This window comes from Lutra lutra, chromosome 8, assembly GCF_902655055.1.
Source record: "Lutra lutra chromosome 8, mLutLut1.2, whole genome shotgun sequence".
Classification (NCBI taxonomy): Eukaryota; Metazoa; Chordata; class Mammalia; order Carnivora; family Mustelidae; genus Lutra; species Lutra lutra.
This window is the reverse complement of record NC_062285.1, coordinates 105,341,441-105,355,176: the sequence shown is the minus strand read 5'-3', so window position 1 is coordinate 105,355,176 and position 13,736 is coordinate 105,341,441. Positions and strand designations below refer to the sequence as shown.

Sequence of the window (13,736 nt, the reverse complement as noted above, 5' to 3'; positions counted from 1 at the left end):
TTTTAACAACAATCAGAAAACTATTGTGGGGTCACTACACAAAGTGAAACAAAATTTAAACCACTTCATCAAAAACGAAGGTAAATACAGCTAAAGTAGTTGGCTCGCGGGCCACGAGCCATATGGCAGAAGAGAACACCCCAACATTTCTACAAGATACAGAGAAAACCCACACATAGAAACACTCAAGCAGGCAGTAAATATACACAAAGGCAACTAGGATCTTTCTAGAGCATCAGCTTCTAATAGTTTACACAGCTTTGTCAGAAAGGTACATGTGGCGTGTCTGAGGATGAATCTTGGTCTTAAAGCAGGTTCAGTCACTGACTGGTGAAACATGGCATAGTCCCAACTGATTCTATGGTGACAATCCCATGTCTGGCAGTGTTGCAAGAGAATGCATTAGTAGTACTTTAATGTGAGAAATAATGTGTGTTTGGCAGCTTGAACCTGCTTGCCTGAAAGTGTTGTTTCAGTGTGAACAACTTAAAGCTGAATACAGTGAAATTAAATGTCTGTTTCTGATGTTGAAAGAATTTTTAAAAGACAGTCGACTCCCTCTCTTTGGTAGAGTTTGGTCTCTTAAATTGGAAAGATTCTCATTTGACTCTTCTGTTCAAACTGATATGAAATCTCACATCATGACTTGTGCATCTTCTATTATCTTTGTTTGTTTGTCTTTTTAAAGTATGGACCATCCACAGAAGAGAGAGAGGTTATACTCCCTTGTCCTTTGTGTCTGGCCCAGTCCTGACGAGTTTGCCTGTGGTGACTGGGCTGAAAGGCCAAGGGCTTGCCTCTTCTTTGATGAGAAAAGAAGAATGACAGGAATTCTAGTTTTATCAGGAAACAGCCAGGCCGGTGCAGTGAAGCCTCCCATCAGCCCTTTTTTGAATTCTCTGTAGTTTTTGAAAAACGTGGCATGGTATCCTAAAGTCTGAACACGAGGCTAATGCTCGGTTTTCCTCCGTCTTGTTTTGGTATTCGTGAAGACAAACTTTCACCTCAGCGCGTCACTGCTGTCTGTGGCCTAGGAGCTGTGATGGGCCACGGAAGTGCGTGGATGCAGCATGAGCTAATCGGCTGCCCTTCCACAAAGCGGTCGTCTACCAGAGTGGGGAAAAACAAGGAGGATTGCACAGTGCTTGACAAAATGCTGTGTGTTCCACCCCAGTCTATGTATCTTTCTTGTCCTATGCATAGCTTTTCAGTTCTGAATTGGTCCTTTGTAATGAGAACTGTTTGTGCTACACACACCTTGGGCAGTGCAGTAGAAGGGAATGGCAGTATTGTTACAACATCACTACGGAATAAATTGAGTGCTATCCACTGAGGAAACTACGTGTCTAAGCACACACGGCAGTCACAGTGTTACACAGAGCAGTCCTTGAAGACTCTTATGGAATGACTAGTAGCTTCATAATAGTGCCATTTACTACATAATGACATTGAGAACATTAAAAACTCCTCCTAAATCAAGCATCTAGTATACATAAGAGGTTGCTCCAGTTTGCTAGAACTTGTTCTTGGTATTGTTTCGCCTTTTTTTTTTTTTTAAAGGACAAATTAAAACTTATTTAAGTAAAAAGAGCATATAAAAAGATCACTAGCTGTTTTGGCTTAATTGAAGTGCATTCAGAACTATGGCTAATTGTTTATTTTTTCATCTTTTGATGGGATTACAATACTGTTTACCACAAAGTAATTTTGTGTAATAAACACAGATTGCTGTGTTAAAAATATTCTGCATTCCTTCTAATATGGTTTTATATAATAAAATATTTTGTTACAAAGTCTAATGTGCAAACCTTTTGGAATTATTATAGGTATGAAATCTGGAACAGAATTCACAGGATGCACATTTGTATAAAGGTGATAACGGAGAGCTACTTTTTTTTCTTTTTAAATAATCAGGCAATATTTCAGAAATGCTGAATTCTCAGCTTCTTCCCACCCACCCCATCCCCAAACAAATGCACCCACACACCCATACACCCACACCCACACCCCCCCCACATACACACACATGGAACACCGTCGCGTTGTTACTCTATATGCAGTAATATGAAATCTTGGACTCCTGTTCAGTTGCTTCCTTGAATGTAGGAGTGAAGCCCTGGTTTTAGCTTTGTAGATGTGTACAGACAGATGCTGTTCTGCTTTGTGGCTATGCTTCCTGGAGGTCAGTCTGGATGCTGTTTAGATCATGCTAATTTGCCTGTGAAGAAATTCTACAAAATTGGATTCACCCACCAAATATGTGGTGTCAGTGTATCTTGGTTCTCAAATGATCGGTAGAAAGCTCAGGTTTAAGTTGTCCTTTAAGATGTCAGTTTGACTGTACTAGTGCCTTACAAGTTGATATTTTTGCTGGAATGCAGACAATACTATATTTACCATATAATATATTATCAGCTCTCCTATATTTCAGTCAATTTACATAATTTAAAATAGAACATCTTATTAAAAACATCTAGATATACACAGATTAGGAAACGCTAACAACATACAAATACACAAACTAGAAATAAATCTTCAGCATACTGGTATATACAACAGTGTGATACAATAAATAATTTCAGTCATGCTCTATCTACACATCATATTGCTTAAAAGAAGAGTAGATTTGGAGGGCAGTGGCATGATGAAGGGCTTAGGGGCTCTCTACGTTTAAATTTGTGCAAATTAAAACAGGAATTGAAGTACCACAGAATTGTGTTAGGAATGCATGGCTGGATAGATGAAAGGACCCATATTACTGAGGTATTTACAGATACTGGCTAAAGAGCACTATGTGGGCAAACGCAGAAAGGCTTCTTTCCTTTACTTCTTGACCGCCAGCATGGCGTCAACTTCCTCCTCTACCTGTAGGGTGTGCCACTGGGCAATGGGTCGCCTGGGGTTGGCCAGCATGTCTGACCAGTGTCGCAGCTCTGCCCCGGTGCTATTGTAGCCCACAAAGACTTTGCCGATGGCATCGTTCTTGCCAATCTTGTCATAGTCCAAAACAGTTACCACCACTTGCACTTTCTGCAAGAGGACACAAAAAAGACATTAATCACCCCGTCCTCTTACAAAGCTGTCTTGAGATCGAAACCACTGGAAATAAGACCCAGTCTCAAAATACCAAGCTGAGACTGAAAATGACTCGAATGTGAAAACCTGAGTGCAATCCCTATTTCAACATTACATCACCACCATCACTGTCTTCAGCTTCTCCAAAATACTGAATAAATGTTAAATTTTGTTAGGTATTTGGCACAATTCTAAGTCTTTTATGTGAACTACTCATTTACTTCTCATAATAGATCCTATTAATATTGCCATTACACAAAGAAGATGCCGTGAAGTTCCCAGCCTGGGGTCGTGCAAGGAACGAGGGGGTTGGTTTTCACAGTCTATGCCGTAATCTACCATCCCTTCTGTCTTTGTCAACTGTGTCCACCTCTAAGTCCATTTGTTTCAACTGTCTCATCAGCAAGATTTCTGGCATTGGTATTTGGTACAATAATCACATGATTATTGTGAGTATTAAATGTGACAATAGAGTGAAACATCTTTAAAAAGTAATAACTAAAGATAATTTTCCCATTTATACATTTTCTCAATAAACATTTGCTGAGTAACTGTTGCGTATCCAACGCTGATCTCAAATGGAAATAACCTTTTAGCCACACAAGATTTACTTCAGTTGTTCCATTACACTGTGAGAGTTTATTTAATAACTTACTTTTTAGAATTGCCTGAATTGACGAAAGGAAACCCATGCCATTATGATATGAAAGACACACTTTTTGAAAGCACATTTTAGTACCGATTCCGAAGTAATGGATTAGTCAAAATATGTGAAGGCTCTAATCTAGAAACTGAGTGCAGGGATAAAGGAAGAGCTTAGAATAAAGTAGAATGCATAACATTTGGTGGCCAGAGTTAAAAGGAACAGAAAATGGAATGATGGAAGCCAGGGCCAAATGAAGGTCCTGCTGAGTTCTGGCCCTTTCAGGGACTTTGTACTCTGAGGACTGCATTATTGCCCCAGTGTACCGAGAGATGGCACCCATGGACAGCTTCACAGCAGAGAAAATAACCACTCTTGAAAGTGGAATTTAGAATGTAAAATTTAACACATTGGCAATAAAGGAAACAAACCTCCTTCCCTTATGCAGCCTTGGATTGATTCCATTATCAAGGGCATCATCTATCCACTGAATGGTTTTGGAAAAGAGAACAGAATCACTTTGGTTCTTAGGAAAATTCTCAGAGCTTTTCCCAAGCAAATTCATCAGGAAGAAAGCATATTGCAGGGAATGGGGAGTAGCTTTTGTTCTCGGGAAAATTCTCAGAGCTTCTCCTAAGCAAATTCATTAGGAAGAAAGCATATTGCAGGGAATGGGGAGTAGGAGCTAATTACAGACATTACGCACAAAGGTGAAACGGGCTTTTTGGAGGCTGGAGTGAATGGTTGGAATGGGTTTTGATTATTTCAACCAGGAATGTACTGATTAATCGTACTCAGGACAGAATATCCTTCTGAAGGTCTTGGATTAATTTTTGCAGCTGTATATGTAGTTTATTTATACATTTTGGGGGTATAACATTTACATGTACTTTTGGAAATCAGCATATTTTGCTCATAATGTATTTCATAGGGATAGAGAGAGAAAACAGATAATCTTATAACCTCAGAATAAAGGAAACCCAGACCCCTATTTTAGTACATAAAACGTTCAACTGTTTCTCTAGGAAAACTAGGAAAGCAAATCTCCTGGGGAAAACTAAAAAAGAGAAGAGAGGAAGAAGAAAGAAAAGAAAAAACTGACAAGAAACAGAGAAAGAGGAGGGATATAGTCAGAGATGGGCTCATCATGCCATACCTAAAAGTACTCTAAGATGGGCTCAGGTTCTCTGTCCTGACAGAATACTAGCTCCTCTAAAATGCTGCCCCAGAAACCCAGCGTATGTCTTGTTTTTAATGTGCTTCACTTATTTTTAAGATTTTATTTATTTGAGAGAGAGAGGGTGCGCATGGGCCACGAGCTGCTGGTGTGGGGGTGGGGTGGGGGCGGTGTGCTGGGCAGAGGGAGAAGCCAGCTGGCTCTCTACTGGGCAGGGAATCTGATGCATGACCTAGCCTAGGTCAGAGGCTTAAGCAACTGAGCCACCTAGGCACCCCCTTCAGTTTTAATATATTTACATTTGCACAATTTATTGTTGCAAAAGGACATTTACTTTACTTTTTTTTTTTTTAACAGGTGTAGAATTGTAGCTCAAAGAAAGTTTACGATAGGATTTTTCATCACAATAACTTGTCTTAAATTGTTTTACAGTATTAAAAAACAAAGCTCAGGGTGCCTGGATGGCTCAGTTGGTTAAGTGTCTGTCTTCAGCTCAGGTCATGATCCCAGAGTCCTGAGATCAAGCTCCACATTGGGTTTCCTGCTTGCCTGGGAAACTTCTCCCTCTCCCTCTGCCTTCCATTCCCCCTGCTTGTGCTCTCTCTCTGTGTCAAATAAATAAATAAACTTAAAAAAAATAAAATAAAAAACAAATCTTCAGGAGGTATTAGTTTCCATAGGAGTAAGTTCTTAGAACTCAAGAGTTCACTGAATAAATATTGCAAAATAAACTGGAGAAAATTGGGTGTCTTGGGGGTTGCCAGTTGGTCTAAAGCAGTGACCTCACTAGTTCTGGCTAGTAAACAGGTGACTGGGGACAGGGAATCAGTGTCCTCTGCAATGTCATTTACTTATATAACAACTGTTGAAAGTAAACATATGTAAATTGCTACCATGTGAAAATATACATGAGAAAGGTTATATAAAGACCATGAAGTGTTGGTAGATTGCCGTTGATTTTTAAAGAACTGCCCCATACAATACAATAAGTACTCCTGGCAACATGTAGCTATTTAAATTGAAGTAAATTAAAATTAATAAAATTTCTTGATCACACTAGTGGCTGAGGTGCTCATTACCTACTTGCTGTTGACTACTGTATAGGACCACACAGATGATAAAACATTTCCATTCTCACAGAGAGTTCTAGTAGACAACATTGGTCCATATATTGTTTTAATTTTATTGTTAGATCAATTTTCTTTTTTTTTTTTTTGTTAGATCTATTTTCTAATAAAGTGTTAATTTGAAAAAGACAAAATTAATACTGTGAATAATAATGGTGATGGGAACTATTTACTGAGCGTTCACCATTCCAAATGATTTCATATGCATAATCTCTTTGATGTGGATTCTATTATTCCTATTTTATTTTATTTTTTTTATTTTTTTAAATTATTTATTTATTTATTTGACAAAGAAAGAAAGAGATCACAAGTGGGCAGAGAGGCAGGCAGAGAGAAAAGGGGGAAGCAGACTCCCCACTGAGCAGAGAGCCCAATGCAGGGCTTGATCCCAGGACCCTATTCCTATTTTATATGTGAGGAGATTCTAAGCCTTGGTTTCCTTATATATAAAATTGGGATAATAACCTTTCTCATAAGGTTATTGTAAAAGACTTAATGAGATTATCTATGTGAAGTGCTTAAATTGGGGCCAGACACATAATAAATATACAATAAATGTAGCTATTATCTTAGCTTTCTTCATGGAATAAAGGTGTGATTTGCTCATAAGATATTATATTCTAAATTAGATTCTAGATTAAAGTAAAAATATGCAACTAAAGAATATTTACTGGTGTTTTATATTCTGGACCTTTAGAAATTTCCATGGTGTAGTTTTAGTGCCTACACTTCATTTCTCCTTCACGTTGTGGGGAAACTTTTATAGGACCAAAAAGATAGACCTATATCAATTATTTAATAAAATGTAAAAGTACTGTTGCTTTAAGGCATTTGAGTTTCTAACATCCAATATCCATTAAAGATTAGCAAGAAATAGCCAATAGTTATTGGATGTGAACTTTGAGTTCCAGTAGTATCACTGTGGCTAGAAGGTAAGAGAACCTAAAATTATTTAAAAATTGCTAAATAATAAGATCATATACTATTATTGTGGCTACATGTAGCATCCTGTTCTGAACATCTTACCCATAGACTCCTTTAATAGAATATTCCCTATTATAACAATCATTATCTAGCAAATTAAGGTTTCATCTTTACAAAAATATCCTTCCTTTCCAACTCAGAAACAGGAAGTTAAATATAAGCTATTAAAAATATGACTTAGTTTGATTTTTCTACTGTTAATCACAATTTAATAATAAAAGAGTAAAGATGATGCATATTTATCATCAACTAAAATATTTCTTTTATCTATCTCTCTTTTTTTTTTTTTTTTTTTTTTTTGCTATAAGGCTGTGATAAGGAGACTCCATATTGTGGCCTGGGAATGAATAGTGAAAGTTCATTTTCTTTTGGCCTTTTAACATTTATGGTACTTTTTGAGTTAGCAGAGTCGTTGTGTTGATTTTCTTTTTCCTACTTTATTTCTGCTCAACCGAATGCCAGCTGTTTTTGGCTGACGAGTCAGCACATCTTGTGCTGTATATTTCATCATTTCCTTCTTGATGTAGCTTGATTATCAAGTGTGCATGGGAATAAGAATGGGAAATCTAATGAAGGCATGTGCACAGATAATTTACAAGGTTTGTGCATTTCATTTATGCGGTCTGAAGAAATAAAACTGAATAGGAAGACAAAATTATGTTTGACATTACCTGGATTTGCTCAAAGGGTACTTCAAAGCTGAATGACTCATTGTAGTAGGGGTTAAGTGTGTTCTTTTTAATCGTTGTCTTTTTCTTCTTCAGCCTCTTGCCATTCTGCATCAGATGGATCTTCACATAAGGATCTGAAAAACAGAAACAAAAACTTCAGGAGATCAAGAATAAATAGTTTAGACTATAATTTAGCTTATTAAAAAAACTCGAGTATTCCCAACAGGAAAATCACTCTATAGCATATATTTAATATATTTTTTTAATGTAAGCATTCTTTATTGAAAGATTTTAAGCAACCTCTGGGCCAGGTTTTTTGCCATGCTGTCTCAATATTTATAGCTGGATTTAGGGGATAAGAGCCATAGTGTGCTAACAAACCAGCAATATGAGGGGGGTTGGGGAACAGTCTTGACATGTAACATTTGCCAGTGTCCTTGGTAGAAATACTCTCAGCATGGCTAATTTCAAGCTACTAAATAGTTTAACAACTAGCTTACCAAATCCCTGAAAATACTAATAATTGGCTCTTCTGAGCTGGCAGAGTAGTAGTTGCAGCACCACTGCATGGGAGTAAAACTCTTGACAAAAGGACAAAGGAGCCATTTCATGCATTCATTTATTCATTTACTCAATATTAGTTAGGCCCTAGGGATACAGCAGCAAATAAAACTGATCATTGTTGTTTTCGTGAGGGAACTTCAGACTCGTGGCGGGAGGGAGACAGTAGGCTTGTAAAGAAATGAAATGCATATGAAATTACAAGTTGAAGAGAGTGCTCTAGAAGAATAGAGCAAGAGCAGAGATAGGTTTGAGAAGAGCAGGGATAGTATGATGAGCCTAAGGTAGCAATGGAATTCTTAGATTGCTCAAGTAAGGGTTCTCTGTGGAGGTAACATTTAAACTGAGATTTGAAGGTTAAAGGGAGAGAAGAGGCTGTGTGTGTGTATGTGTGTGGTGTGTGTGCAGTGATGGGTGGGGTGTAGGTGGCAAGGGCAGAGAGAAAGAAAGAGAGAGATCTATTGATCCAGGACCTGTGCCCGAAAATCCCTAGGTAGAGAGTAAGTCAGTGCATATAGAGGTAATGAGAAAAGGAGCAGGATTCCCTCAGCAGTTTCTCCAAAGCCTCATTAAGTAAAGGTAAAGTAATAAGCAAATCAATGGAGGGGTAAGACAATTCTCATTTATAGTTCTCATTACTAATGGATGAACCACCTACCTTCAGGTTACTAAGAACCAACACCCAGCTCTGACAGTAACATCTTTCCACTGTTTTCTTAAGTATTTGTCCGGTTTACATGTGATACATATTCATTATAGAAAAACATCAGAAAACAATGATAAACAAAGAGAAAAAAAAATCATCCATGATTTTATTCCCTTAAAATAAGCAGTGCTAAGCTTTCTAAAATTGCCTTCCTCTCCTTCAGTATGTGTAAAGCTTGGAGAAACTTTACAGATAACCTAGTTTAATAGCCACGTATTTTTGGATAACAACATTTTCTGGTCTGTAATTTTTTCAGCACAATAAAATTCTGGTTTATTATTGGAAAACGTTGTTTACACATACATCAAACAGGCCAAAACCGGCAGCAATTTCATAGACAAACAAACAAATAACAAAATTAAAAAAAAAAAAAAGAAAAGGGGGCGCCTGGGTGGCTCAGTGGGTTAAGCCGCTGCCTTTGGCTCAGGTCATGATCTCAGGGTCCTGGGATCGAGCCCGCATCAGGCTCTCGGCTCAGCAGGGAGCCTGCTTCCCTTCCTCTCTCTCTGCCTGCCTCTCTGCCTACTTGTGATCTCTGTCAAATTAATAAATAAAATCTTAAAAAAAAAAAGGAAAGAAAACTTTCTTCTTTGGCCTCTTTAATCATCTCATACAAACCAGCTGTTTACAGTACAGCTTAGTGCATACACAAAAAATGTTACTGGAATTCTCGGAGTAAGGCTGTTTTGTTTGTGTGTGTGTGTGTGCGTGCGTGTTCAGTTTTTCTTTTCTTTTCCCCTCTTTGAGATTGTAATGAACGTGGTCACATTACAAGTCGAGTCAGAAGTAGGACAGACAATGCTCCGAAGGCTGGCTAGTTAATTCAGAATTAAAAATGGCTGACCCCAACAATATGTACAAAACATACAATGAAAATGAAATTACACACACATTTTCCTTTCTAAGTATTCTTTAAAAAATAATTTATTTATTTGACAGAGATCACAAGTAGGCAGAGAGAGAGAGCAGGGGAAGCAGGCTCCCCGTGGAGCAGAGAGCCCAATGTGGGGCTCGATTCCAGGACCCTGGGATCATGACCTGAGCCCAAGGAGACACTTTAACCCACTGAGCCACCCAGGCGCCCCTCTTTCTAAGTATTTGTAAGAGAAAAGCAGGGCCTAGGAGATGTTGGTTCTCTTCTTCCCTGCTGCAGATTCACGTGGTGGTTTGGGCTGTGTGGAAGCGAGCACGTGTCACTGTGGGGGCGCTGTCAGCCGGCAGGACTCTGCTTGGTGACCCAGTGTAGATTCGGAGACTGGAAGTAGAGGGTAAATTGGTCATGGCGGCCTTTCTGTTCGTTGTTTTAAAGTTTAGCTTTTCCTTTTTTTTTTTTTTTTTAATATTTTATTTATTTGTCAGAGAGAGAGGAGAGCGAGCGAGTACAGGTAGACAGAATGGCAGGCAGAGGCAGAGGGAGAAGCAGGCTCCCTGCCAAGCAAGGAGCCCGATGTGGGACTCGATCCCAGGACGCTGGGATCATGACCTGAGCCGAAGGCAGTTGCTTAACCAACTGAGCCACCCAGGCGTCCCAGCTTTTCCTTTTTTGCTGTCTGGTCGTCCTCATCGGTCTTCTTGGCGTCCTCATCACCCCTCTCATTTTCAGTGGCCCGTTTGCCTGTAAGCCGCCTCAGCCTCAGCTTTCTATCTCTACCCTCTTCACCACCGTCTTCTTCTTCCTGCTCTTCTCCATGTACCTCATTGCTGGCTCCCCATTTCCCTCATTCTCCGCTTCCCTGTTAGCAGCGGCGTCTTTTTCATTCTCCGCCTCCTCCGCTACGTCCTTCTGTACGCGGAGGTGGTGATCCCGCAGCAGGTGCCTGGCTGAGGGGCGGCTGAGCCCACGCAGCGCCTTACAAGCAACGCGAGATTTGGGCACGCTGGTGAGGACGTTGCCGGAGCCCGTGGCTGCCACGGTGGCCATGAGAGGCCGCAACCAGACGCCAGAACAACGTGAAGGCGACTTTTCTAGAGCAGCCAGTGCGGCTGGATCAGGTTGTTCTTATCTTTCTCTTCCTCTCCGCCAGTAGAACCTAACTCCTGTGGGACAGTTACTCTGCCTGCGGTGTTCACTAGTTGAATTTACTGAACAGTGCCTGGCGCCATTCAGTTTTTGTTGAGTAAGTGGGGTTTACTTAGGGTCTGCTAATCGGGATCTCCTTACTCTTTGTGCAGTCATCTTCCACGGTCTCAAAGCCCTGCCCTGGGCTCCCTGCTCAGCAGGCAATCTGAGTGTGTGTAGCTTGGGGTTTTGGTTTTTGTTTTTAATGCTACATCCACTCGAGGGGTTTGTAATGAAGATTTTTAACATAAGATTTTCAATCAGACCTAGACATGAGGAACCAGCTCCCTTAACTAAATAGTTGGCCAGTTAAACAATCCACTGTAAATAATTGCAAATGTTGGGGGGACATGGATTTTTTCACCCATAAACCATTTTGCTCTTCACAACTAATATGATTTTTGGTTCAGGGATCTTGTTTGCTTAAGAAGTTCCCTGACTCCTCTGTCCAAACCCCTTGTATATTTACAAAGATGGGCAAGTCTCCAGCTGCTTTTTGGCACTGATTGAATACCTAAATACTAAATACCCATAAATCAATGTTTATGCCTTCTATGTTCATGTGTTGAAACTTTATCAGCCTAACTGAGGTATGACTTTTCTCAAGAGATGCATGATGACTACATATTTATTCATTTAACACAGTAAATGACAAGAAAATTCCTGTGCACCTGCCATTTGTGTAAGCAAATTAAAAACCCAACAAGATAATTTCAGATTCAGATATAAGTTCTGATGTGATGTGATTAATGCCTTGGGGAGAAGAAGATAATTTAGAAATGGAGTTCAGCAAAGTCTTCATTGAGGAGGTCAGGTTTGAGCTAAGAACAAAATGACAGGAAGGAGCCAGTCATTTGAAGATGTGGTGGGAGTGTGTATCAACCAGAAGGAACAGGACACGCAAAGGCCCTAAAGAGCACATCCTTTTGCATGTTTGTGGAACAGAAGGAAAGCAAGGGGGAGAGAGGTAGCTGGAGAAGGCAGAGAGGTCACTGCTAACTTGTCACTTTTGTAAGCAGAATCTGCCAATTCTGACAGTGATTCAGAAATATTCTATAATGTCATGATACTTACAAGAACGGACAGAGGGCTGGAGGAGGAGCAGGTTTGGGGTTGCCACAAATGGGCAGAGTTAGTTTTTGTCTTTGCAGATTCATCCTAATACAGGTATCAAAGCACTTACTTTGCAGGCAGAATTTCCATCTTAATCACAATCAAGGCTGACAGTAACTCAGAGGTCTTATCCTTCCCGGACCCCCGCCAAATTTATTGAGATACAGTTGACACATAATGCTGTGTAAGTTTAAGGTGTGCAGTGTGGCAATTTCTTATACATATGTATTGTGTACTGATCACCACAGTATGTATCGTTAACACATCCATCTTACATAATTACAATATTTATAACACACATCTCACATAATTACTGTATTTCCTTTGTGGTGAGAACATTTAAGATAGACTCTCTTCAGCAGCTTTCAGTTAAACAGTATAGCTTTGCCAGCTATAGTTACCATACTATATATTAGATCTCCCAAATGTATTCATCCTTTAAGTTTGTACCCTTTGATCAACATGTCCTCTTTTCCCTTTTCCCCTAGCTTGGCAACCACCATATTATTCTCCGTTTTCTATGACTTTGGAATTTATTTTTTATTTTTATTTTTTAAAGGTTTATTTTATTTACTTGAGAGAGAGTAGGAGAGAGCACAGAGGGAGAGGGAGAAAGCACAGACAGCGGGAGTAGCAGATTCCCTTCTGAGCAGAGAGCCCGATGTGGGGGTCCATCCCCAGACCCCTAGATCATGACCTCAACCAAAGGCAGATGCTTAACCAAGCGAGCTACCCAAGCAGTGCCCCTCAGTGTTTGGAATTAAAAACAAACAAACAAACAAACAAAAAAACAGATTCCATATATAAGTGAGGTAATGCCGAATTTGTGTCTGTCTGACTTACTTCACTTAGCATAATGCACTTAAGGTCCATCCATGTTGTTGCAAATGATAGGATTTCCTTCTTTTTTATGGCTGAATAATATTTTTAATTTATATATATGTTATATTTTTGTTCTAGAATACTATGAATAATAATAATTAGTAATATTTAGAATATTTTATTTTTATGTTTATTATATATAGTATATATACTCATACCACATCTTCTTTATCCATTCATCTATCAGGTAGGTTATGTCCACATCTCGGCTATTGTGAATAATGTTGCAATGAATATAGGGATATAGATCTCTTTTTAAGATAGTGATTTCATTTCCCTTAGGTTTATGCCCAGAAATGGGATTACTAGATCACAGGGTAGTTCTCTTTTTAATTTTTTAAGGAACATCCATGCTGTTTTCCATAGTGGCTGCACCAGTTTGCATTCCCACCAATGGTGCATGAGGGTTCTCTTTTCTTCATATCCTAGCAGGTGCTTGTTATCTCTTGTCTTTTTGATAATAGCCATCTAAGACGTGTGAGGTGATATCTCATTGTGGCTTTGACTTGCATCTCCCTGATGATTAGTAAAGTTGAGCGTCTTTTCAGGCACCTGTTGGCCATTTGTATGTCTTCTCTTGAAAAATGTTTATTTAGATCCTCTGTCCATTTTTAATCATATAATTATTATTTTGTTATTAAGATGTATGAGTTCCTTAAATATTTTGGATGTTAGTCCTTATCTAATATAGTTTGCTATTTTCTCACATTTCATAGGTTGTGAGAGATCTTATTCTTT

At 39.1% G+C, this 13,736-nt stretch overlaps 1 protein-coding gene across 2 annotated transcripts in view; it reads right to left on the bottom strand.

The window, feature by feature from the left end:
• Positions 1–688: 688 nt before the first annotated feature.
• Positions 689–13,736, bottom strand: part of SYT1 (synaptotagmin 1) — a 550,018-nt gene continuing 536,970 nt past the window's right edge. For both annotated transcript variants that reach the window (XM_047742887.1, XM_047742886.1), the window contains exons 9-10: positions 7,678–7,811; positions 689–3,030 (exon numbers count right to left, since the gene is read on the bottom strand). In XM_047742887.1, the coding sequence (XP_047598843.1) occupies positions 2,824–3,030; positions 7,678–7,811 (341 nt within the window). In that variant the 3' untranslated portion in view covers positions 689–2,823. The remainder of the gene's footprint in view (positions 3,031–7,677; positions 7,812–13,736) is intronic.